At 35.0% G+C, this 23,361-nt stretch overlaps 4 protein-coding genes across 9 annotated transcripts; 3 read left to right on the top strand and 1 right to left on the bottom strand.

Annotated features, from left to right (window-relative positions):
- Positions 1–676: 676 nt before the first annotated feature.
- On the top strand, positions 677–2,785 carry LOC122407014 (transmembrane emp24 domain-containing protein 3-like). Its single transcript, XM_043412952.1, has 3 exons — positions 677–1,026; positions 1,249–1,494; positions 1,881–2,785. Exons 1-3 carry the CDS (start codon positions 874–876, stop codon positions 2,106–2,108), a joined length of 627 nt encoding a protein of 208 aa, XP_043268887.1. The 5' UTR covers positions 677–873; the 3' UTR covers positions 2,109–2,785.
- A 3,469-nt stretch (positions 2,786–6,254) lies between these two features.
- On the top strand, positions 6,255–10,071 carry LOC122407008 (ankyrin-1-like). The gene has a single exon (XM_043412935.1). It carries the CDS (start codon positions 6,531–6,533, stop codon positions 9,303–9,305), a length of 2,775 nt encoding a protein of 924 aa, XP_043268870.1. The 5' UTR covers positions 6,255–6,530; the 3' UTR covers positions 9,306–10,071.
- Positions 10,072–10,488: 417 nt separating this feature from the next.
- On the top strand, positions 10,489–21,030 carry LOC122407007 (probable phospholipid-transporting ATPase IIB). 6 transcript variants are annotated; one of them, XM_043412929.1, is made up of 15 exons: positions 10,489–10,833; positions 10,988–11,067; positions 11,194–11,372; positions 13,664–13,808; positions 13,888–14,160; positions 14,630–14,872; positions 14,935–15,123; positions 15,635–16,218; positions 17,340–17,753; positions 17,856–18,021; positions 18,422–18,800; positions 18,985–19,225; positions 19,408–19,574; positions 19,893–20,096; positions 20,238–21,030. In XM_043412929.1, the coding sequence occupies exons 3-15, from the start codon at positions 11,203–11,205 to the stop codon at positions 20,369–20,371; spliced, it is 3,309 nt and encodes a 1,102-aa protein (XP_043268864.1). In that variant the 5' UTR covers positions 10,489–10,833; positions 10,988–11,067; positions 11,194–11,202; the 3' UTR covers positions 20,372–21,030. The 6 variants fall into 6 exon arrangements, with proteins under 6 accessions (XP_043268864.1, XP_043268865.1, XP_043268867.1 ...); XM_043412930.1 differs by lacking the exon at positions 10,988–11,067; XM_043412932.1 differs by lacking the exons at positions 10,489–10,833; positions 10,988–11,067; positions 11,194–11,372 and adding exons at positions 11,891–12,329; positions 13,067–13,220.
- On the bottom strand, positions 20,765–23,360 carry PheRS-m (Phenylalanyl-tRNA synthetase, mitochondrial). Its single transcript, XM_043412951.1, has 4 exons — positions 23,131–23,360; positions 22,213–22,934; positions 21,617–21,909; positions 20,765–21,496 (listed from the first exon to the last, which is right to left on the bottom strand). The coding sequence occupies exons 2-4, from the start codon at positions 22,925–22,927 to the stop codon at positions 21,206–21,208; spliced, it is 1,299 nt and encodes a 432-aa protein (XP_043268886.1). The 5' UTR covers positions 22,928–22,934; positions 23,131–23,360; the 3' UTR covers positions 20,765–21,205.
- Position 23,361: the final 1 nt, after the last annotated feature.

Raw genomic sequence — 23,361 nt, 5'->3', positions numbered from 1 at the left:
TACAAGATAAGCCAAGACTTCAGCATAAATTTCCAAAAAAAAAAAAAACTGAATATTTCTCTTCAGTGATTCACTATTTGAATTTTATTTCACTTTCTGCCTATTTTCTTAACTATGTACAGCTTATTAAGGAGGTTGGATCACGAAATTAAATAAACAGAATGTGATAAAATTTGGTGATAACATTCTTTGGCATCAAGTATACAAATACAATTTGTTTCAAAATTTTTTACCACATGGTTATCGAATAATTGAGCGTTAAATCGAAGTTCTTATACACGCGAGATTTATAACTACATGGGAACTTAATTCCTCGAGAGCTATGTAGTAAAAAAATCTAAAAAAAATGATATTGTTATATATAAAACCAAATTTTATTAAATTCTTATCATTTTGAAATTTTTAATGTTTTTAATGATTTATCATGGCAACATTGTATCGTCGCGATTCTAAACTTTTCAGAATACATAAGTGAAAAAAAATTTTCATTTCAAAATGCTTCCGACGACCTTCCGACCATTTTATAGCCAATAATAGTAAAAAAAAATATCAAAAGAACGAGATGAGTGAATCGAGACATATGTTCGAAACCCCGGATTTTTTTCCTATAGTTTCCGTTATATTAGCCATTTTACCATATTCATCGAAACGAAACAGCAGATGTCACTTCAGTCGCGTCTGATAAAAAATTACGACTTTACGACTGCACCTAATATCCGGCCACGTTAAAACAGTTTGCTTGCTAGTGCATTCTTGAATTATTTGGAAAATTTCAAGAACCAAAGACAAAACAAAGCCACAAAAATTGCCACGTCGTTTAAATGAATTTCGACTAGTATTCGAAGATTATTCGATTGGTTTCTTACAAATATAATGGATTACTGGAGACCGTTGCTGCTTTTTTTTTCACTTTTTTCCGGCGCTCTGTCAAAAGGAATAGAACTATCCTTCGAATTGGCGGATAATGCCAAGGAGTGTTTCTATGAAGAAGTTGATAAAAATGTCACCTGCTCTCTCGGATTTCAGGTAAAAAAATGTCTTGAAGAATGTTTTAACTTCCAATTGATTTCAAATTTTTCCATATATGTAAAAGAAACGTAACTTATTTCCCTCCCTTGATTCATAAAAATCTGATGAATATTAAACAACAAACCCTAATGCTCGTCTTCAACGAATTGAAACCCCATTTTCATCAAGATATCAACCTTTTCGGTCACTATCCATAGACTGTAATTGTACTTTTTCTAGGTGATAACTGGTGGTCAATATGACATCGACATCACAATCGAAGCACCTAACAAGGAAATCATTCATCAACTAGTCAAAGCACAATCTGACTCTCATGAATTTATCACAACTCTGAGTGGGGTATACAAAGTTTGCTTTAGCAATGAATTTTCAACATTTTCGCACAAACTTGTTTACATGGACTTCCAATGCGGAGAGGAGTTAGCCCTTCCCGGTACAAAAGATCACATTACTGTTCTGACGCAGGTAATTGCTTCTCAAATTCTTATGAAATCTAAGCGTAAGCCTCATAGCATTTCTGGTTTTGGAATTTCAACTGTACTTTTTGTGTCACCTCAAAACCAAAAATAACCAAATGAAATTGATAGTCCAATAATTTCTCAAAAGAATTCACTAGTTTGTTGAAAAATCACTTTTTCGATCGTGTCCAAGAAATTGGTGCTTTATTGTGATTATTAAAATGCTTATTGAACAATCTAAAATGTTTTTATTAGAACAAGCTTATTTTTAAGTTGACTGGGAAAATATTACAACTTTTTTGCTCTCATTAAACATTTTAAAAATATCTAAAAACGCCTTTAATAGGAAACAGTTGATATTCTTTTCAATTAAAAAAAACCCAATATTCACAGATGGAAACTTCCGCACAAGCCATCCATGAACACATGGTTCGTATCGTAGACTACCAGACGTTCCACAGGTTGCGTGAAGCACAGGGGAGGAAACGTGCGGAAGACCTCAATGAACGAGTACTATGGTGGTCGATTATGGAAACAGCTGCGATTCTTGTAATTACAGTGGGCCAAGTGTTAGTCCTTAAAAACTTCTTCACCGAAAGAAAACCGTTCCAGCGACTCTAATAATGTGCCGATAAAATAATAGTCGTGTGCAGTCAACAACCGAATTTGTGGAGAGTCCTACTGACGTTAGGTTTTTTCATTCGTAACGAATTGCAAGACAAAATAACGTCGCTGTATGGACACGAATTCAGGAATCTCCTAATATAGATTTATTCTCTCCTACTCTCCTCGATCGCGCTGTAACGACCTGATTTCGTATTTAACGACGAAATGAACTATGGAAAATCCTGTGGTTCACGTGCATTTGTCAAGCATAATTCAAAAATTGAGGAGAGATTTATTCATGTTAAATAATATTGAAGATTGCATCGTTGGAACACAATGGCATATTTTGCTACGAAATGATATGGAGAAAAAAATATTCCATCGTTTTTCAACATTGAAAACTTCAATCTTATTTTATTGTGTGGCGTGTGGGCATTTTCCTAACTATTTTTGCGAGTACACTCGTTAAGTAAGCGATTATACTCGCATCAATGTTGGCAGGATTGTTGTCATTCAATCGGTCTTTTTGGTGGACCTGCAAATTGGATTGAATCAATTTGGAATCATTGTCAAACGGTTTTCACTTCATAACTTCATTGCAAATCGCGTTTTTCACACAATGTACATGTAACATAATTGAATTAAAATGGTTGTGTGAGAAAAAATATTCCCATTATTAATATCAATACGAATTTACTTTGTTTTTCTTCTCTAACCATTTAGGATATTCAATTGAAATCTGCATAATTGAAATGAATTGAAAAAGCTCTCGATTGATCAAGTTTAGAATTCTCCGGTGTTAAATTTTTCTAAACACATCTGTAAGCACAAATACTGGAGATTTTTATTTTCCTCTGAGTGCTAATTATTAAACTTTCAATCAAACATATTTTGGGTCTTGAAAAGTAATTTTAAATTTCTGCGGGGAACTATTATTATTGACTATTATTAAAAATTGCAAAAAAATCCTCCCACGATCGGTCACAAACACGTTTCATTCGATTCTGAGTCGAATGAGACATACGTGAAATGACCGAAAAAAAAATATTTTTTCAAAGGGAGTCGTGGGACTGAAAAGAACCATGAGCGGACCACGGCGACTGGTCGAGATCGTGCTGCTTCATTCGATACACACGAAAGCCACAGCTGTTCGTTTGGTGTCCTTGTCGTACGCATTTGGTTTGTATTCAGTTGTCAATATATCAATATCCTGCAATACCAGCATTGGTGTTTCACTTCAGTCAAAATGTTTACCGCTAGATGCGCTCGTATCGATTCGTGTGTGACGAATGCGTAATTCGTCACCAGAGTGCGCTGATTTCTGCGCTAAGAACCGCGAATTTGCGAATTTCGTATTTTAGCATTTCATACGGATTTGATAATTTGATCATTGAAATATTAACAAATGAGAGGAACGTGACGGACTTGGGTGACTAATATATAAGTATAGCATAAACAATAACCGCTAGTCGATAAGAAATACGAACGTATTGACTAACTCATTCTTATAGTTTACATTATAATAATCTCCATATGTTGAAATGTATCGAAATAAGGCTTTCTTTGATTTCTTATATAAATAGTTCTAGTATTCCAATACGATACTTTTACCCACTTTCATCTTATAAACATTAGGCTAGGACATATCCTTCGTCACTCTTATGCTAAGGACCTAGAATAATAAGGGCATTGTGTGGTTGCGAAGCGAGCGTGTGAAACCGAAGCGTGGGTCGCGAGACCCCAGAATTCGAATGAGTGGGAGAATGAAGAACAACGTGATTGGTCCGCGTATGAGCGGAGCGTACGGAGTCTGCGCGTGAGAATCAAAAGATTTGTGAGACTAAAAGTCGAACGGAATAGAATTAAGAGAGAACATTGTTGTCAGCCGAAGAGTCAAGATCCATATTTTCGTCAATATATTCATAAAACATTTAAATCTTTGTCTTGAGTTATTGAAGAGAAATTCGCAAGGCGAGTTTCAACTCCTTATCAATCGAACCCACCCAAAACTAAATCATTCGGAGCGTTACACGTGACTATATAGTTTAGACTTTTTCCACGCAAGGCGCTATCCTCGATTTTGAGTTGATCACGTGAGCTCGATGACTCTTAAATACTCAGTTTTTCACATAGCATTAGTATTAGTTTAGATAGACAGGGAAAATATGAAGAAGCGTTAATATAAATAGGGCAGTTTTTGAAAAGAGGAAAGAAACACTGGGTACACATGATCTAGCCACTGTGAGTGTCAAAAATAATATAGCAATGGTAACTATAGTATGAATGCGTGCGAGATCACGAAGGTATAGATGGCGCCACGATCCGTGCGCGGGAACCTCGCGTCGTAAAGGTTCACTCGCCGGCCGGACAAGTCAGTCTGAGCACGAGATTGAAAGGCAGTGGACGACGCGTGACCTCTCAAACAGTGCATCCACACACAACTCCTTTCTAGTCCAGGAACTGTGTATTTTTACATACTCGGTATGTCTTTGTTAAAGGTCTAGATCGCGACTAGAACCTAGATTGTTCTGTGTGAGTGTGAAAACCGATATTAGAGCTGTGTGGTCAGCGTCATGGGCTACACCACGCTTTCTTCAATCGTTATATTTCGTACAAATCGTACCTGTGTTATTAAATCTTCCCCACGGCAAAAACTGACGTTCGTTAAATGAAGATATTTGCGTCATTCGTCATTCCAATTATCCTGACTGCTGATGATTTCACCCAAAACCATCCGACCGTAATATCCGAGCTCGTGAGGGGTAAACGAAGGAAGAAAACGAAGAGACGTTAACACTAACCAAGGTAAATACGAAGAGTCCTTGAAAATCTATAAAGAGGTTTTTGAAAAGAAGAACATAATTTTAGGTATTAATCATACTGATACTTTGAGAACGTTACACAACATTGCTAGAGTACTCTTCAATCCAAATAAATATCATGAAGTCTTGAAAGCTTTACAAGAGATTTTCCTTGAATACTCGATACAACATAGCAATAGTATATTACACACCTAGGGAGGGAAAGTAGACTACTTCAAACCGCGGGCAGAATTGTCACCCGAGCCGAAGGCGAGGGTGATAAGCACGCGGTTTGAAGTGGTTTAATTTCACTCCCGTGGAGTGTATACTATTTTTCACCACACATGCACCGAAAATTCAACCTTTTGATTTCGGAAAGTTGAACTTTTGGCGCAGGTGTGGTGAAAAATGACTTTTTTCACAAAAATTGATGTAGAAATCGTAATTTTCAATTAAAAAAAAAATCAACTCGTTCTATAAATCTGAGAAATCTTGCTTTCAGGTAGTATTAGTTAAATTTGTCACGCTGGGGTGGATCGGACCTCGGATCTTCGCATGATCTGACTTGATCGACTACCAAAACTAAACTAACGGGCCCTTTAAAATAATAACGATGAGGCTCTCTTCTCAAAGGTTCGAACTATCGACCGAGGGCACCACAAGTCCCATTTTCTCAAAATTTTTATTTGGTTGATCGAAAACGGCTGGGGTCCAATATACCCTGTGTGACTATTAAGGGTTAAAGTCTATAGAGAAAGTTTTGATCAAAGAAAAGCTGTTTTTGGACCAAGTCATCCGAGTCTTTTAGATATTTTAAAGAAGATAGAGATGATTAATTTTTGATTTCAGCTTGAGGGTAGCGAAGCATCAGAGGTTCTCCAGCATCTGTTGAAAGGTGGTTCTGATACCAACGATAAAGATATTGATGGAAGAACACCTTTGCATTACGCTGTTAGCAATGGACACATAGATATTATGAATATCTTACTAACAAATGGAGCTAATGTTAATCAAGTTACTAATAAAGGTAACACACCGTTACACACTGCTATTTCCAAATGTTACAAAGAAATTATTGAGGTTCTGTTATAACATATCAGTCGTGATAAATTAAATGACTTTGTTAATGCCAAAACTACTTCTAGTGGCACTACATCACTTCATGTTGTAGCTAAAAGTGGCTCCTTGCAAGTTGTAAAATCTTTATTAAAACATGGTGCAATTTATATCATTGAGAACAAAAAAGATAAAATACCTATTGATCTTTCTAAGGATCAAAAAGTTACTAACTTACTAAAATTAATTGAAGAATTGTTTGTTTCAGCAAGCCACGGAGTCAAATTAAGGGAAAGTAGATTGTAGAAAAAAGTACAAGTTTTTGGTACATGGACTACTTTATACTCCGCATCACAGCTATAAGTATACCTTTTGATTCTATTAGAAATATTTATTGCGTTAAAGGAGAGTGTACCTAAACACCTGAATTTATTACAGAAACTAAAACATTGCAAGATAGTAAAAATATTAAACTAGTTTGACTCATATTATATACTGTGGATAATGTATCATCTATTTATAATTATATTAATATAAGAAAAATGTTATAATCTGGAAGGCCGTCATTATTCTAGGTAATATGGATGTAAACTATAGTTTAATTTCTGCGGTTCGTGAAGGAAGACTAGAAAGAGTAAGGGAGTTAATCGATTCTTTTGGGCTATCTTACTCACAAGCATGGTCAGAAGGATATGTTTTACTTCGTGATGCTGTTGAGAATAAACATACAGCAGTTGCTAAGCTACTTTTGACAAGCGGCTCTAGAGTTGACAGCAAAAATAACAACCCTTCTAATACTCCTCTTCATATTGCTGTTACAAATGGTGACATAGAAATTGTTAAGATGATTCTAAACAAAGGTGCTAATATTCATGCTAAAGATCAATATGGTAGAACTCCACTTCACAATGCAATTCAATATGAGAAAATGGAAATTACTGAATTACTTTTAAAGCATGGAGCTGATGTTAATGCCAGAGACAAAAATTGTCCAAGTCCACTTCATGTTGCAAGTGAGATAAGATGTTTACAAATTGTTGAGCATCTTTTAAAATATGGAGCTTGTGTTAATTATGTGTGTACTTCAAGATGGAAAGATGGTTATGCACCACTGCACGTTGCTGTTGAAAGAAGTAATAAAGAAGTTATCACGTTGCTTTTAAGTAGAGGTGCTGATGTTGATATTAAAGGGGAGGATGGTATAACCCCTCTTCATATTGCTGCTAAGAAAGGATATATACATATTGCCCAAGATCTTTTAAACCATGGTGCATGTACTCATTCTTTCACATTGAAGGAAAAATATAGGCCACTACATTTTGCTTCTGAACTAGGTGATGAAGAAACTGTAAAATTATTCTTGAATAAAGGTGCTGATATCAATGCTAGCATAAATGGTAGTTCAACGCCACTTCATATTGCTACCAAAAGAGGACATAAAAGAGTTGTAAAATTGCTCTTACAACATGGAGCTAAAGTTGATAATCAGGATAAAGATGGCAAAACCACACTACAGCTTGCTGTTGAAAAAGGATATTCAACAATTGTTGAGGTTGTTTTAAAGTACTGTCCTGATATTAATGATCCAAGTAACAGAAGCTCTCTTAAAATCGCAGTGTACGGCTATGGAGAAGAGTATAAAAAGATTGTTGAGGCTCTTCTAGAATATGACCCAGAATATGTTAACCCAGAAGATGCAAATAATCCCAAGTTATTACATACTGCTGTTGAAAAAGGATATTTGAAAATTATTGAAGACCTTTTAAAGTATGGTGCGAATGTTAATACGTTATACGATTCAACATTTAAAGGTTTTACACCTTTACATAGTGCAGCAAAAAGCAAACAGGAAGAAGTAGCTAAATTGTTGATAAAATATGAAGCTGATATAAATGCTCAAGATAAAACCGGAAAAACTCCAATATTTTATGCTATTGAGAATGCCAATTTAAAAATCACCAAGCTACTTTTAACTAATGGAGCTAATATAAAAGATAGTCCTGATCTATTGAATATTGCTGTTAAGAAGGAATACATAGAAATCGTTGAAGCTCTTTTGCAACACGGTGCTGATATTAACGCTAGTGACAGATGTGGGAGAACAGCATTGCATTTTACTACTTTAAGTGAAAATGAATGTTTTTATGAATTTCTCAATAATAATGATCCTGATATTAATATTAGGGGAGAAATTGCTAAACTGCTTCTAAGTAAAGGTGCTAATGTAGACGCTCAAGATATAAATGGTGCAACAACACTTCATACTGCTATTCAAAAAGGATATACCAAAGTTGTTGAAGCTCTTTTGAAATATAATGCAAATGTTAATCCTGGAGTAAAAAGTGACAATACACCGCTCCATCTTTCTGCTCAAAGAGGAAATGAAGAAATAAGCACGATGCTTTTGAATAAAGGAGCTAATGTAAATGCTAAGCAAAACAATGGAATCACTGCACTACACATTGCAACTCAAAAGGGTCATAAAGAGGTTGTAAAAGTATTGCTAGAGTACGGTGCCCATGTTGATTCTAAAATTGAAGGTGACATTACACCATTGCACTTGGCTGCTCAAAAAGGTTATCTTGAAATTATTGAGACTATCTTGAAATTTGGTGCTAATATTGACTCCAAAGATGGGTATGGCAGAACAGCACTTCACATTGCTTCTCAAGAAGGACACGTAAAAGTTATTGTCACTCTTCTGGAGTACGGCTCTGATATTAATATTACAAGTAGAAATAATCTTACACTTCTTAATCATACTATGGCCGAAATGGGGTCCTTTTTGTTCTTTAATCGACTCTATAGCTTTAACGGTGGTTACTATGATCCTAGACGTGGTGTTTGTTTGAGTGGTGCAACTGTTGCAGCTCTTAAACGCCACATAGTTAAAATGAAAACCGCAAATTTATATGTAAGTGAACAAAATTTACTATCAGTGGGTAGCAGTGCTGAAATAAGTAGTTTTCAGGATGAATGTGAGGAAGAAATAGCAAGGATGAAAAGTGAGAAAATTAATAATCCTAGCATTTCATTTTATGATATCTTGACAAAAGGTACAAGCTCGTTAGTAATATATATGAAGAATGAAAATATAGTACAGGTTTTAAAATCAGACGACTATAAAACAAAATTTCCAATATATGCTAGTATGATAAAAAGAAATTTCAGAAAGGGTATGGAAAGAAAAGAGTTACTTGAACAAGGCAATAAAATTTTCCATTTTCTCTTTAACAATTTTCTTAAGTTACATGACTGTACTGAAAAAATATTGAGTTACCTGAGTGACCAAGACTTAAGAATTTTGATGGATGCTTGTAAACCTCTTAGCATCAGTAATCCCAATACTGATTAACGATGTAGTGATTACCTCAAGTATATCTCAAATACAGTATGTTTAAGTTAAGGAAAAATAGCAGAACGAGCTGCTTTCAACATTAAGTAATGACTTTAGTTACTTAAAGATTATTTTAAAGGTTTTATGGGAACATTCAAAAAAGTATACGTATCAAGTTAAGGAGAAATGATCAAATTTAGTGCACTAAACGCTAAACAGCAAAGAAAGCATAGACATTAGTACATATATCGAAGTTGATAACCCAGGAGAAAAAATATGCGATCTATCGACTTTACGTGAATTTGTACTTGAGTCTCAAGATGGTAAAGATGGCAAATTATTACTTACTATTCCTAAAGAACTAAAAAAGTAGAAATTTGTTTGATATTATTAAAGTATATTTTCATAAATTCTGCGAAAAATTAGGACTTAAATTCGAGATAAACACAAAAAATAGAGCATGATTTGGACGATTCGCTGAAAGTAAACAGTCATCTTGAAAGTCCAAGACCACCTATTTGTAGTAATAATCATGCTCTTAGTCATTAAGTACTTTAAACCATAAGCTCAAGTTAGAGAAAATGACATAAATGTTATTAAACATTAAAAGTTGTAGTTGTATCTGGTTACTTATAAGTTAGCTATAGAATGCCTTCTGTGTATATTAAAGGGCATTTATTTTGTTATTTAAGGTAATTTTATCGCCAGGCTTAGTTCATAAGATTTTTTAAAAAATTTTGTATACTGTACTCAAACCTTCAATAAAGAGCTGTGTAAAATTTCAGGCTTGATTTTTGATCTATTTTCAGAGAAATGAATTATTAAAATTGGTGGTTTTCGTGAAGGAATTTCAAAAAGCGACCGCAAAACAAGAATAAGTAATTCATTTTGAAGAGAAATTGGGCTGGGGGTTCAAATGACACGCATGAAAATTGACATTGTATACTACGGTCTTGTTAATTAGATTAAATAATTGCTGGACCAACTCTCATAAGCAACAAAATCATCGATGAATTTTATATTTTCTAGTATTCGTTAGTACTTCATTCATATTTGAGATTAAGATCGAAAAATAGGAAAATATCGAAAAGAATTTTTTTGGCCCCGGCAGTATTATGATTTAGGAATCGAACGACGCCTTTTTTGCGTGGAGAAATGAGTCGTGTTAACGCCTGCGCACAAATCACTTTGGCCGACGAAACCCAAGATGGCGACGTGCTGAATACCACTGTTTTGATCTTGCGTATGGGACGAGAATAAATAACTCGAATGTCAAAGTCATATGAAGATGTTTTTTAATGCGTAGGCGAGAAATGAGACCGCTCGTTTCGCGTGAAAAGGGAATACACATTTTCCTCGTTGAGTTCTAAAATTTTATACAAAAGAAAATCATGTATGAATAATAATAAGGTCGTGCGATGGACCATTACGCGCGTGTCTTCAATCCATACATATACATGTGCTTATGATGATCCTTGATAAATAAAAGGAAACTCAAGACAGCTGAGAGCAGTTGGGGACGGATTCCGGCGGCTATAATGAGAATGTGAGTACATACCGGCAATTGTTTGTTTTTCTTTCATTTTTTTCTGTCTTTTGGAAGGAAACTTTGAAAAAGCGGATTTTTATATTTCCGTGTATGATTCCCTTGCGAAAAATTGAAAAATGCCGCATGAACAACACGATGCGTGATCGTGCAGCTGATGTCGCAGTCATCGTACTGTGCGATAAAAACGTTTATCGGCACTCGAACTGAGAATTCGACTAAAAAATAAAAATAGTACGTAACTTTCGTCGCGGGAGTAAATTTGGTATTTCTTCATTCGTTTATAAAATCAAACGGAACAAACAACGCGGATGTGTATTGGGAAATATTTTTTTAAGCGCATATGACTCATATTTTTAGTGAAGAATTATGAGGTTGGAAGAAATGCCTTTACGTATGAGCTCAGACGAGCGAAATTTCGAAATGGACGAGGAAACTGACTATCTCCTACCGCCGACTGAGGATAGTATGAGACCTCTTATCACGAGAACTCGTCGAATAAACAATTGTTCAAGATTCTTCAAGAACTTTCTCTGTGGGTACGTAATTATTACTCACATGTTTCTATGTATGTTTTTATATCGTCCGAATAATAAAGATGCTAAAAGTTTGTAAAAATGTTTAAAAACTTCGGTGTTGTTGTTTTTCAATGTTGCTCTTCTAGATAATCTTTTGTTACGCGAATGCAATTTTTTCACAAAATAAATCCGGCTGAATGCAATAATAAAATCATTGCAAATCCTATTGATGCACGAATCCCAATGTGAGTTTGAATATTCCCGCCTTACCGCTAAAGCCTCCAAAATCACTCGTAAATTCATGAAAACAATAAAAATGAAGGAATCTCTTTTATTTATATCCCGATGCGTTACAAATTTCAAATCTTGATGAGATTGCCTTTTTTTCAACCTCAATATCTCTGTTGCACTTGCACGCACGCTCCTCACGTTTCTTTCACAACTGCAGTATTGATAACGAGTTCCAGAAATGGCCACCAGACCTATACACAAAACACAGCGTACCAACGGCTGTCAATCTACAATTGTTGTAAAGTTGCTTCTTTTCGCCGCGCCGTAATAAAACAAATTAGTCATCAACGAAATTGTGCATAGTTTGTGTCAATTGAGTATCGAGTGAGCAGTATTTGCGTTGCAAGTTGCAAATATACGGGAGTTTTTTTCAAAGAGACGCGGAGACATGTCTCCATATATCGGAGAACTTTACGATTCCTCGAAATAGTGATATACAGCGCGCAGAGTTTAGGAGTTGAGTGTTCGTGTTGAAAACGGTTGATATAAATATACTCAAGTTCTGAAGACAATTCCAAGACGTTTTTTGAATCGTACGAATTAGCGAGATTTAAAAAAAAAATCGATGATTGTGCACGTCAGTTATGAGAATTTGACATAAATGGAGACAACGAGCAATGTTATTAGAATGTCAAAGGAGGACATTCCTCTAATATCGAAACCACGATATGACAGTTCATGGACGAGGTGGAGTAGTTCGTCATCATACTAGTATAATACGATCAATTGCGTCAGCTGCTGTGTTGTTTATTGTCTTCTCCATTAATCCTTCGTATAGCTTAAGATATTTGAGAGTGAAAAAAGATTGTGACGACGTTATAATTGCAGTATGGATTGTAGAGGAATCATTGATTTTCCAAAAAAGTAGGGTTAATTCCTTAAAAATTTACTCTATAGAGGAAAGGAAGCTAATTTGAAATACATAAAAACGTGTACAATGCTATCCCAAATTAGCTGCACTTACTCTACATAATTTTTCAAAAAATACAATATGAAACCATACATTCTGTGAAAAATGTCACATAAAAAGAAAAACACCTCAGATTGCTAAATTGGGTTGAGTGTCATGCAAAACCTTAGAACAATCATTTGTACATTTCTCAACTTTTCTTTACTAATGTCAAAAATGAAACATTTGTTTGATTGAATGTGTCAAGCTTGACAATGTATATACGGGTAACAATCAATTTACATTTTGAAAGTCCTTTGACAGGTTGACAAGTAGATGAATAAATTTAAGTTAATAAGTTGACAATCTTTTGATAGTAATATAGCCAAACGATAGCTATATTTAGTTAGTGAAGGTTCGACGGAGGTAGAGCTCTTGTACCGGTCCATCATCATTTGATTAGTTAACAGTTTTTTGACACATCGGTGCCCAATTCACAGATTCCGCAAAATACTCTAATATATTTCTTATTCAGGCTTCCTGCGGATATTAGTTGCATATAGAAAACCTTCCAAGATATTGTGCAATACTCACATCCGGTAACTGTGTACAAGTTTTTGAAAAAATCGCATTCAAATGGAGAATATGCGAAAAATGGAGGGATCGTGGTGGAAAAAGGGTATCAAGAGGCATGTTCTTCAATCTCTCCGCACTGTTGTTTATTAATGTCGAAACTAATTTCATTTTCACAGCTTTTTGATCTCATTCTCATGTTGTGCCAATGTTGCAACTATACATTTTCATGATACAGAAGTTTGCATCATTACAATCCAAAAAACATTTGTTTGGTTAACTTTTTTGTTTGTTTTTTAATCATGCTATATACTTTATTTGATTCAGTTTCTATATAGTTCTTGTTAAATCTCAACCGATCATTGTAGTCGATTGGAAATAAAATCTGTGCTCAGCTGAAGGAGAATTTTGCCAAATTCTATTGATGCAAACTTCAACATTGTGTATTTTGTTTTTTTAGTTTATATTTTTTTGTAAATCTTATGGAATTTTGCAGCAAAATTGTGTTGTGAATAGTTTTTACTATTTGTCTACATTTGCAAAAAATTGCATTTTTCAGATGTTGCACTTGGATGTGGCGAAGATGCTGCAGGAAACGAGAATTACGCGCAAGGACTATCCACATTGGACAACCGATGCATGAAAAATTTCCTACCAATGTTATAAGAAACCAAAAATACAATATCATCACATTTTTACCACTGGTACTTATGAAATTTCTTGCTGTTCCTTTTTAACTTACTCGGTACTCTGTACTCATGCGTTTTTTCCACTTTTTTCCAGGTCCTCTTTCAACAGTTCAAAATATTTTTGAATCTTTACTTCCTGATTATGGCGAGCTCTCAGTTTATACCGGACATCAAAATTGGATATTTGTACACATATTGGGGGCCCCTAGGCTTTGTACTAACTGTCACTATTTGTCGCGAAGCCGTCGATGATTTCCGACGCTACAAACGAGACAAAGAAGTCAACGGTCAAAAATACTACAGGCTCGTCCGAGGCTCCGCTACTCCAGAATCTGTACCCAGCTCGAAATTAAAAGTTGGCGACATGGTCAGTGGAAACATATTTTTGCGAGAGTAAATCCCATGACAAGGTCGAAAACGACTCAAATGGTTCTTCATATTGGTCTATGCCAAAATCATGTATAATGGAAATTCCAAAATGAAAATTTTATAGAACAAAAATTTTTGAGATATCGTAAAAGACATGTTGGTTTTTTATTATATAAAACGAGGTTGTTCACGATCCCTTGCAGGGATTTGAGATTAATTCCAGTAAATAAAAAAATCAAAGTTTTTTATACCAAATAGTCTTGTGTAATATTTGCCAAAGAATGTTGGAGCTTCAGGAAATTTTCCATAAAAATAATGAATGTAAACACCGAAAAAAAAGGTTACTTGCACACGAGTTTCTGGACTATTTGAGAAGAGAAAATTCTTTATTCATAAAAATCCTCAACGAGTTGCCGTTTTCAATGATTTTAGTAGAAACAATAATCATGAGGATTTTTGTTAATCAGGTGATAGTTGAAAAAGGCCAACGAGTTCCAGCCGATTTGGTTTTACTTCGTACAACTGAAAAGTCAGGGGCGTGCTTTGTGAGAACAGATCAATTGGATGGTGAGACGGACTGGAAATTACGACTCGCAGTTCCAGCGACTCAAAAACTCGAGAATGATTCGCAGCTTTTCGACATAAAAGCTGATTTATACGTGGAAAAACCACAGAAGGATATTCATGGTTTCATCGGAACATTCACGATGGTAAGGCGAATATTTTATTGCTGGAAAACATTTTAATTGATGTTGACTCTTGTTTTTGTCAGGATGATGGCTACAGTAGCGAAGAAAGCCTCGGTGTCGATAATACGCTCTGGGCAAACACAGCAGTAGCTTCTGGTTCGGCTCTAGGAGTTGTTGTTTACACGGGACAGGAGACTCGATCTCTTATGAATCATTCAGCTCCGAGATCAAAAATTGGGTTACTCGATCAAGAAATCAACCAATTAACAAAGGTTAATTAATTGTAATCATTCCAAAAAGCTTTCGAATAATTACAGATCATGAATTATCCAATGTTGACTTTTCCCAAACAACAAATTCGAATAAGCCAATATTTGTTTTTTATCACGAACTTTGAACGAAATGATTTTACTCGGTGGAAATATCAAGGAGGAGGAACATGACGCGAAACTAGCGATAAAAGGATTAAATTTTCCGATAATTTAATTTTCTACTTTTATGTATATATATAGCTCCAATGCGGATTTATTGTTTACGAAAATAGATTAAACTTGGTCGTACATTATGTTGGGCGAGCGTAAGAAAAAGTACTATAGAATTTTTTTTCATGATTTGATAAACATCTTTATTTGTATTCGAAGCATTCGAAATAAATAGGCGTGTTTTAGAGAAACCTTGACTTCTGGATGGGTTGCAAGTAATATTTTAAATGTTGCAATAAAATGGTGAGAATATATAGAAAATGATTTATCAATAGCTTATATTTAGTTTTTTTCTGCTCAGGTTCTCTTTTGTGCCGTTCTTGGATTGGCTCTCGTGATGATGTGTTTGAAGGGCTTCAACGGTCCTTGGTATCGATACATGTTCCGATTTGTTTTACTTTTTTCGTATATAATACCGATAAGTTTGCGAATCAATCTCGACATGGGAAAAACGTTCTACGCTTGGTGTATACAAAGAGATAAAGAGATAAATGGAACTGTGGTACGAACGACAACGATACCCGAAGAACTTGGACGTATATCGTATTTGTTGAGTGACAAAACAGGCACTTTAACGCAAAATAAAATGGTCTTCAAAAAATTACACCTTGGCACCGTGTCTTACGTACAAGAAACTTTCGACGATATCACAGCTGTTTTAAAAAATTGTTATTCAACCTCGAGCTCTGAAAATTCACCCACCAAAGTCAATGTAACGGTACTATCTGGGGGCAAAGTCAGACGCTCCGAAAGTACCAGAATTTACGATGCCGTTCATGCTTTGGCTCTCTGTCACAATGTCACACCCGTTTATGACGATATGGCTAAAACTAATATTCTCGATACTGTGAGCGTGGAAACTGGCGAAACAGGATCAATACAGAGGTATGAGAAACCTTGCAACTGGACTCTTTTATTCCAATGACACAAATCGACTCTTTTCAAATTTTTAATTAAAATAACTCCTGTACTGCATGCTAGTCAAACGAGTGCTAAATTTTCAAAATGCTTTTAGACCAAGTTTAACGTACCGATTAAATATATTGTTAGTGAATTTGTATTACAGCATATCTTATTAAGATGTAAAAATATTAAAAACGCCAGTTTTGCAAAACCATCAACTGATAAATGTAAATTCCCACGCTGACACATTTTCACTGGCATTTTTTAAAGAATTATCTGCGTTTTTTGATCGATTTTATTGCAACAAGTCTCATTTTGTTCGTCAACTGGTCCTCTATGAATCCACCATGTAGTTGTTTTTTTAATTTGATCGTTTCACTGTTGCAGCTAATTGTTCATTAAGTGAAAAAACTTTTTCATTCATAATTTCTCTTAGGAATGAGTTTAAAGGAAAATCTACGTGGTGAATTCGTCGAGGATCAGTTGAGGAACAAAATGAGACTTGGTGCAATAAAATCGGTTAAAAAATTCAGATGATTCTTTGAAAAATACCTGTGAAAATGTGTCATCATGGAAATTTGCATCTATCAGTTGGTGGTTTTGCAAAACTATAATTTTTCATATTTTTTCACGTTAATAAAAGATGCTTTAATGCATATGTACTAACAATAAGTTTAATCGGTATGTTGAACTTGGTCTAGAAGCGTTTTGAAAATTTAGCACTCATTTGACTAGCATGCAGTGCAGGAGTTACCTTAAGTTGACGATTTTTCCCATTCAAAAACTCTATCGCCAAATTCGGAAATTCAATATATCGAAGTAAAAAAATAATTATTTGATTGTATGCATTACAGTGATTATTGTATCAATATTTTTCGAATCAAAATAAGAAAGGGGAACTTTTGAAAAACTGTGTCGAACAGGTTGAAGTGTATCCAGTCTAAAATACACTCCATTAAAAAAAGTGGAGGCTTATTGAAGAATTATCCCGTCAATTTCTTCCATAGACAAAAATTTTCTGGACGAATTCACAAAATAATTTTGACTGCTTGAATTGTTATGTTGTGCTAATCTTGATTTTTTTTACCCTTTCTCCCTAACAGTCAAACCGAATCTGATCAACATTATTATCCGGAACAAACGCGAAATTATCAAGCCTCAAGTCCTGACGAAGTGGCACTGGTGAAATGGACTGAAGAAATGGGCCTTGCTCTTTTCAAACGTGATTTGAATACGATGCAGCTGAAGGCGATCAACGGGCAGATATTAACTTACACGATTTTACAAATATTTCCATTCACTTCGGAAACCAAGAGAATGGGAATAATCGTCAAGGAAGAAACAAGCTCCGAAATCGTGTTTTATTTGAAAGGTGCTGACATTGTTATGTCAGGCATTGTACAGTACAACGATTGGCTGGACGAAGAATGTGGAAACATGGCGAGAGAGGGTCTTCGAACTTTAGTGGTGGCGAAAAAGAGTTTAACCGAAGAACAATATCTTGATTTCGAAACCAGGTGAGTTTTTGCTCCATGAAGAACTACATTGTTAATGACCATTATTAATTTTTTAATCGGTTTTTTAAACGCATGAAACGATTCACTGTACAAATATTTTAGATACAACGCAGCCCGAATGTCTGTGAGCGACAGACCCTCAAGAGTTGCCGCTGTTGTTGAAAGCCTTGAGCGAGAAATGGAATTATTGTGCGTAACTGGAGTTGAAGATCGTTTACAGGACCGAGTAAGACCAACTTTAGAATTGCTGAGAAATGCTGGAATAAAGGTATTCTTTTTTATTCACATGTCAATAATATAAATATTTAAATAATATTAGTCGTTACTTTCTATAGGGATCTGAAAACTTTTTGATCAACGTAAGCAATGCTAAGTTTTTGGGTTTTAGTAAATCCAAGTTTTCTATATTTCTCGACAGTCACTTTCATATTCCATCTATACATGTCTACCACTCAACAATGAAAATTTTAAAGATTTTCCAATTTTTTTTTTTCAACAATCACAAAATTTAGCAAATTATAGCAAAATTCAGCACAGTGGAATTTCGAGCGTTAAACATTGAAATGTAATTGTGAAAAAACGTTCTGACGAAATAAATGCTACAGAAATTTTTTTGCTCTGTTGACAGTGAGAGAAAGCGATTATTTAATTTTGGAAAAAAATTGCAGATATGGATGTTAACTGGCGATAAATTAGAAACGGCAACGTGTATTGCAACGTCTTCTCGACTCGTCTCCCGCACACAGGGTCTCCACGTTTTTAAATCGGTTGTTACAAGAACAGACGCACATTTGGAATTGAATACATTCCGTAAAAAACAGGATTGCGCTTTAGTTATAAGCGGAGATTCCCTGGAGGTTTGTTTGCAGTATTATCAACCGGAATTTATGGAACTCGCTTGTGGCTCTCCTGCCGTCGTCTGCTGCCGTTGTTCGCCGACCCAAAAAGCGGAAGTTGTCACACTTATTCAGAGACATACGAAAAAAAGAACGGCGGCTGTTGGTGACGGTGGAAATGACGTTTCGATGATTCAAGCTGCGGATGCTGGTAAATTCTTTCGCGCACTTTTTTTCAATCTCGTCATCACATAATTCCTTAAACTTCGTGAATTTTCATGATTAATACGATGACAATTTTGTATTGCAAAAAAAAACATATTCATTTGAATATCGATTGTGATATAACTTCTTGCAAATTTCGCTCTTTAAATGATTGTACAATTCGTCAACAGGCATTGGCTTGGAAGGAATGGAAGGAAGACAGGCTTCACTGGCCGCTGATTTTTCCATTCCTCAGTTCAGTCATTTGGCAAATCTCTTATTGGTCCACGGGCGCCGGAGCTACAAAAGATCAGCGTCTCTCAGTCAATTCGTCATACATCGTGGTCTTATAATCTCCACGATGCAAGCAGTATTTTCAGCTGTTTTCTATTTGTCTTCAGTCGCTCTTTACCAAGGTTTTCTAATGGTTGGGTAAGCATTGATAAATATTTGTGAACTCTACGGTATAACAAACAATTTGCTGGTCCCAGCTGGACATAAATTTAGTTGATAGAAATTTTTAAGATTAAAGTTGCAGCTATAAATATTCAACCACTAATTTTGCCAATTTTTTTTCTCATTCGAATTTTCTTTTCTCGTACTTTTCTATGTAGATACGCTACGATATACACAATGTTCCCCGTGTTTTCACTGGTTTTGGATAAAGACGTTTCCGGCGAAATTGCGATACGATATCCGGAACTATACAAAGAACTGAGTAAAGGACGTTCTCTTTCATACAAAACCTTCTTCATGTGGATACTAATTAGTATTTACCAAGGTATTTTTCAGCAACAAGTTTATGTTATATTTTATTAAATTACTATTACGTTTCATCGCCTCGTTATAGCTAGACTCTTCAAATATTTGTTAAAAATTCGAAGCTTTGTAACAACGGAGTTTAAGTTTCTGTGGATCGAGTTCGCAAAACCATGTCGAAAAATGATCATAAAATGATTTTTCCGCGTTTTCTCACAGATATTTCCAGTTAGATTCCAAGCGATCAATATTTTCGAATCGCAAAGAAATGAACCGCTGTAAAACTGTTTTTTACGATTACAAATTTCCAATTATATTTGATACCCTGGATTTCCTTTAGGTGGCGTTATTATGTATGGTGCTCTGATAATGTTCGAAGACGAATTTATCCACATAGTGGCGATAAGTTTTTCAGCTCTAGTTCTCACGGAACTAATAATGGTAGCCTTGACGATTCGCACATGGCATCATATAATGATTATTGCTGAATTGATCTCCCTTGCCCTGTATTTACTATCCCTCGTCGTTTTGAAGGATTACTTTGGTAAGAAAACTTTTACTCTTGAAATTACATGACAATTTGACTCTTATGGAAGACGAAAAACGCTTCTGTCAGATGTAAAAAATTTCACTCGGAAAATTTGTATCCACAAAAAAATGAATTTCTTAAATACGTTTTTTCCAGATGCTGAATTCATACAAACGACAGGATTTCTTTGGAAGGTTTTAGTGATCACGCTAATATCGTGCATGCCTCTCTACATCCTGAAATTCTTACGAAAGAAATTTTCACCGCCGAGCTATTCAAAACTGACGTAAACGCTAACGATAAGAGTATTAGAAGAGAATAAAATAATGAAATTATGTATTTATACACGATTACTCAACTACGAAGAAAGAAAATATGTCTATGGAGATTCGAAATTTATGAGGTTACTATTCAAATGAAAAATCGTTAGCGTTACGAACATGGATTTACTGCATTTTTTAGAAATCATTTGGACAAGACGAGTGATATTTCCTATTCGTAACAACCCCATATCGCTTTTTCGAAAATCATTTTTATTTTTTGCAAGTAATCTGCATGAACGAATTTCTTGATTTACTGTAAAGTTCATAGATGTTTGTTCGACGAGCTTTGAGACTCGACGAGATAATAATGCCTCGTGAAATGCTGCTGTGATTTTGAAGAAAAACCATAACAACAAATGATTTAGTAGAAACACTTTATTTTCCTTCGATTCGATTCGAATATATCTACAAAGCATTTTTTTTAAATTTATTACGTATTCATACTTACATTAATTTTTCATTGGTCATATCCATGAAATTTTTTTTTATGATTTTCAATCGCGAGTTGCGAGAACAAAAATGAAAGTACGATTAAAGCTCAAAGAAATGTTGAAACCATTCTCATAAAAAATCGTTTACCCTTCGCTATTTCGGAAAGACAATAAAAGTGTAGATTGTCGCGAAAATGTTGAGAATTTATTCCCCTCTAAACAATTTGCATTTGGAAATAATATTTTTCCGAATCTCTGTGCGTCGAACCATCTTGGACGTAAAAACTCGTACAGAAATTTTGGAATCGAACCAAAGTCAAAATGCCAGTGTATGGAGTATTTATAAATTTACAATAATTTAATAGTTAAATTATCTCACAACAACGTTCAGTTCATTCGTAACTGCCTTTGCAATTTTATTGTGAATAATGTTGACCTCAGTTTGTCTCATAGTTTTTTCCATGTGTCGATAAACTATTCGGTAACAATGAGATGTTCTCTTGGTTCCTGGATGGGTAAATTTATCGATACACTCTATTTGTTCGATACAATCGCCAGCTATTTCACGGACAATTGCGTAAAAATCGTTCGACGAATAATCCCCGTTTTCGGGTAACCAGAAACTCAAGTCGTTTGTACAAGGTGGATATATGCTAACAGGCTGTAAGAAAACAATTACATAAAAATGAAGAACGATGGTGGGTTTTTATTTTCAGGTTTGATCTCTCAACTCAATATGAATAAGATTTTTTGCTTTACTAATGAATTTTGAAAAAATTACCTTGTACTGAATAGGAGTTTTGGGATCCTCCACTTTGAATTGGTTCAAAAATCCCGAGTCCTTGGACCAAAATAATCGTATATCCGGAATATTGTACAAGCCCATTGCGAGTCGTTCGAGGCCGAGACCGAAAGCCCACCCGATTCGATTGCTTGCTCCAGATCTTTCTACAATTTCTTGTCTCATAATCCCACAGCCTAGTACTTCGATCCATTTGTCATTGAAAAATACCTCCAGTTCCCATGACGGGTGTGTAAAAGGAAAATATTGATCGACCCAACGCGTTTTAATATCTGCAAATGGATAAATCGGGATCAACGCTTACAGCACAATAATTTTACGATTATAACAAATCTAGAATGAATAAATAAATTTCGAAAAATTCTCAATAGTAATACTGACATCTTTATCGTGAATAATTTTTTCTAAAGTGCAAAACCTTTTGTGTGTTTCCACAGACACAATTGAATTGTTTAGAAAATTAAACACTACGCATTATTTTGCATCGGAACACAAATTCTTCTTTTTCTCTTTATCAAAATATCAAGCACTACAATAAAGATAGGAAACTTTTGATAAAATAATAATAATTGTACCATGGCCAAATATTTCGTGTGCCAAACCGATCAAAATGGTTTTTAACTCGTGTTCCATAATTTTCACAGCTTCCAAGCTGTGAGAACTTTGCTTCTCAGGGCTTTCTTCATCTCCGTGTTGAAACAATTGTAGCCCATTGACATCTTTGACATTTTCAAACACTTCGTCAGAGGTACAAAGTCTGACGGCATCCACTTGATGAAAAATGGGATAATGAGTGGAGTCAATTTCATCACGCCTATAAACGTCGCCGATGACGAGAAAATTATTCAATCCCATAGATATTAGTTCAGACTGATGAGCCGTTGTGTGCGCTCTCAACAAAGTATCTTTGTTGATATAATAACAGTCGCTCTTGTTGCGACTCGAATGATTCTCAGGAACGAGCAACGAATCAAAGTTTTGGTTGACACTCACAACTGGATTCAAATTGTCAAAGACACTGAATATTGGGTTCCCACAACGATTGCGATACGAATTGTAAAAATAGTTGACGATCCTTTGTCTCACATGTGACAGCGGGTGGAAAGGTGTAATGTGCAAATTCCTACCCAATTTCGCTACAACATTTTTTGTCACATTCGTCCAATCATCTGTAGGATATTTTTTGCCCAGAAGCTTTATTGATGGTGGGAATTTATTGGCCTTTGGGGCGATTGAAAAAAACCGTGAGCCCAATAACAGTTTCGGAAAATTACGTGTGTGTACCAACATTTCGTATCTAAAAAAAGCGAAATGAAACAAACGATGACAACAAAGTTTACACGAAATTCTACATTTCTGTTTAGCAAATTCTCAATCAATGGGTATCAACCCGAAAAAAAAAGCATTTAATGAAAATATTCAATCGTTTATCAAAATGCCGGCACCCAAAAATTGATACGAATTCCCCTTTATATTCAAAAAAATCCACTTACCGTAATGATTTTATTCAATCACGTGTATTTTCTGTTTACCAGTTATTACCCGAATTCTATTTTTCAACTTCCATCATTTAAAATATCTTTGGTATATACATTTCCGACGGTTTGAGTCAAATTTTGAGGTTATGGTGTAATGTGTGTATTGGTGTATATGCACACGAGCAGAAAAAATTTCAACCAATCGCCTAGTTCTGTTCACATAGCATGTGCTGTTTGAGCTGCTCC

This window comes from Venturia canescens, chromosome 2 (assembly GCF_019457755.1).
Source record: "Venturia canescens isolate UGA chromosome 2, ASM1945775v1, whole genome shotgun sequence".
In the NCBI taxonomy this organism is placed as follows: Eukaryota; Metazoa; Arthropoda; class Insecta; order Hymenoptera; family Ichneumonidae; genus Venturia; species Venturia canescens.
Note: the sequence above shows the minus strand (reverse complement) of the source record. Positions and strands in the feature narration are given on the sequence as shown.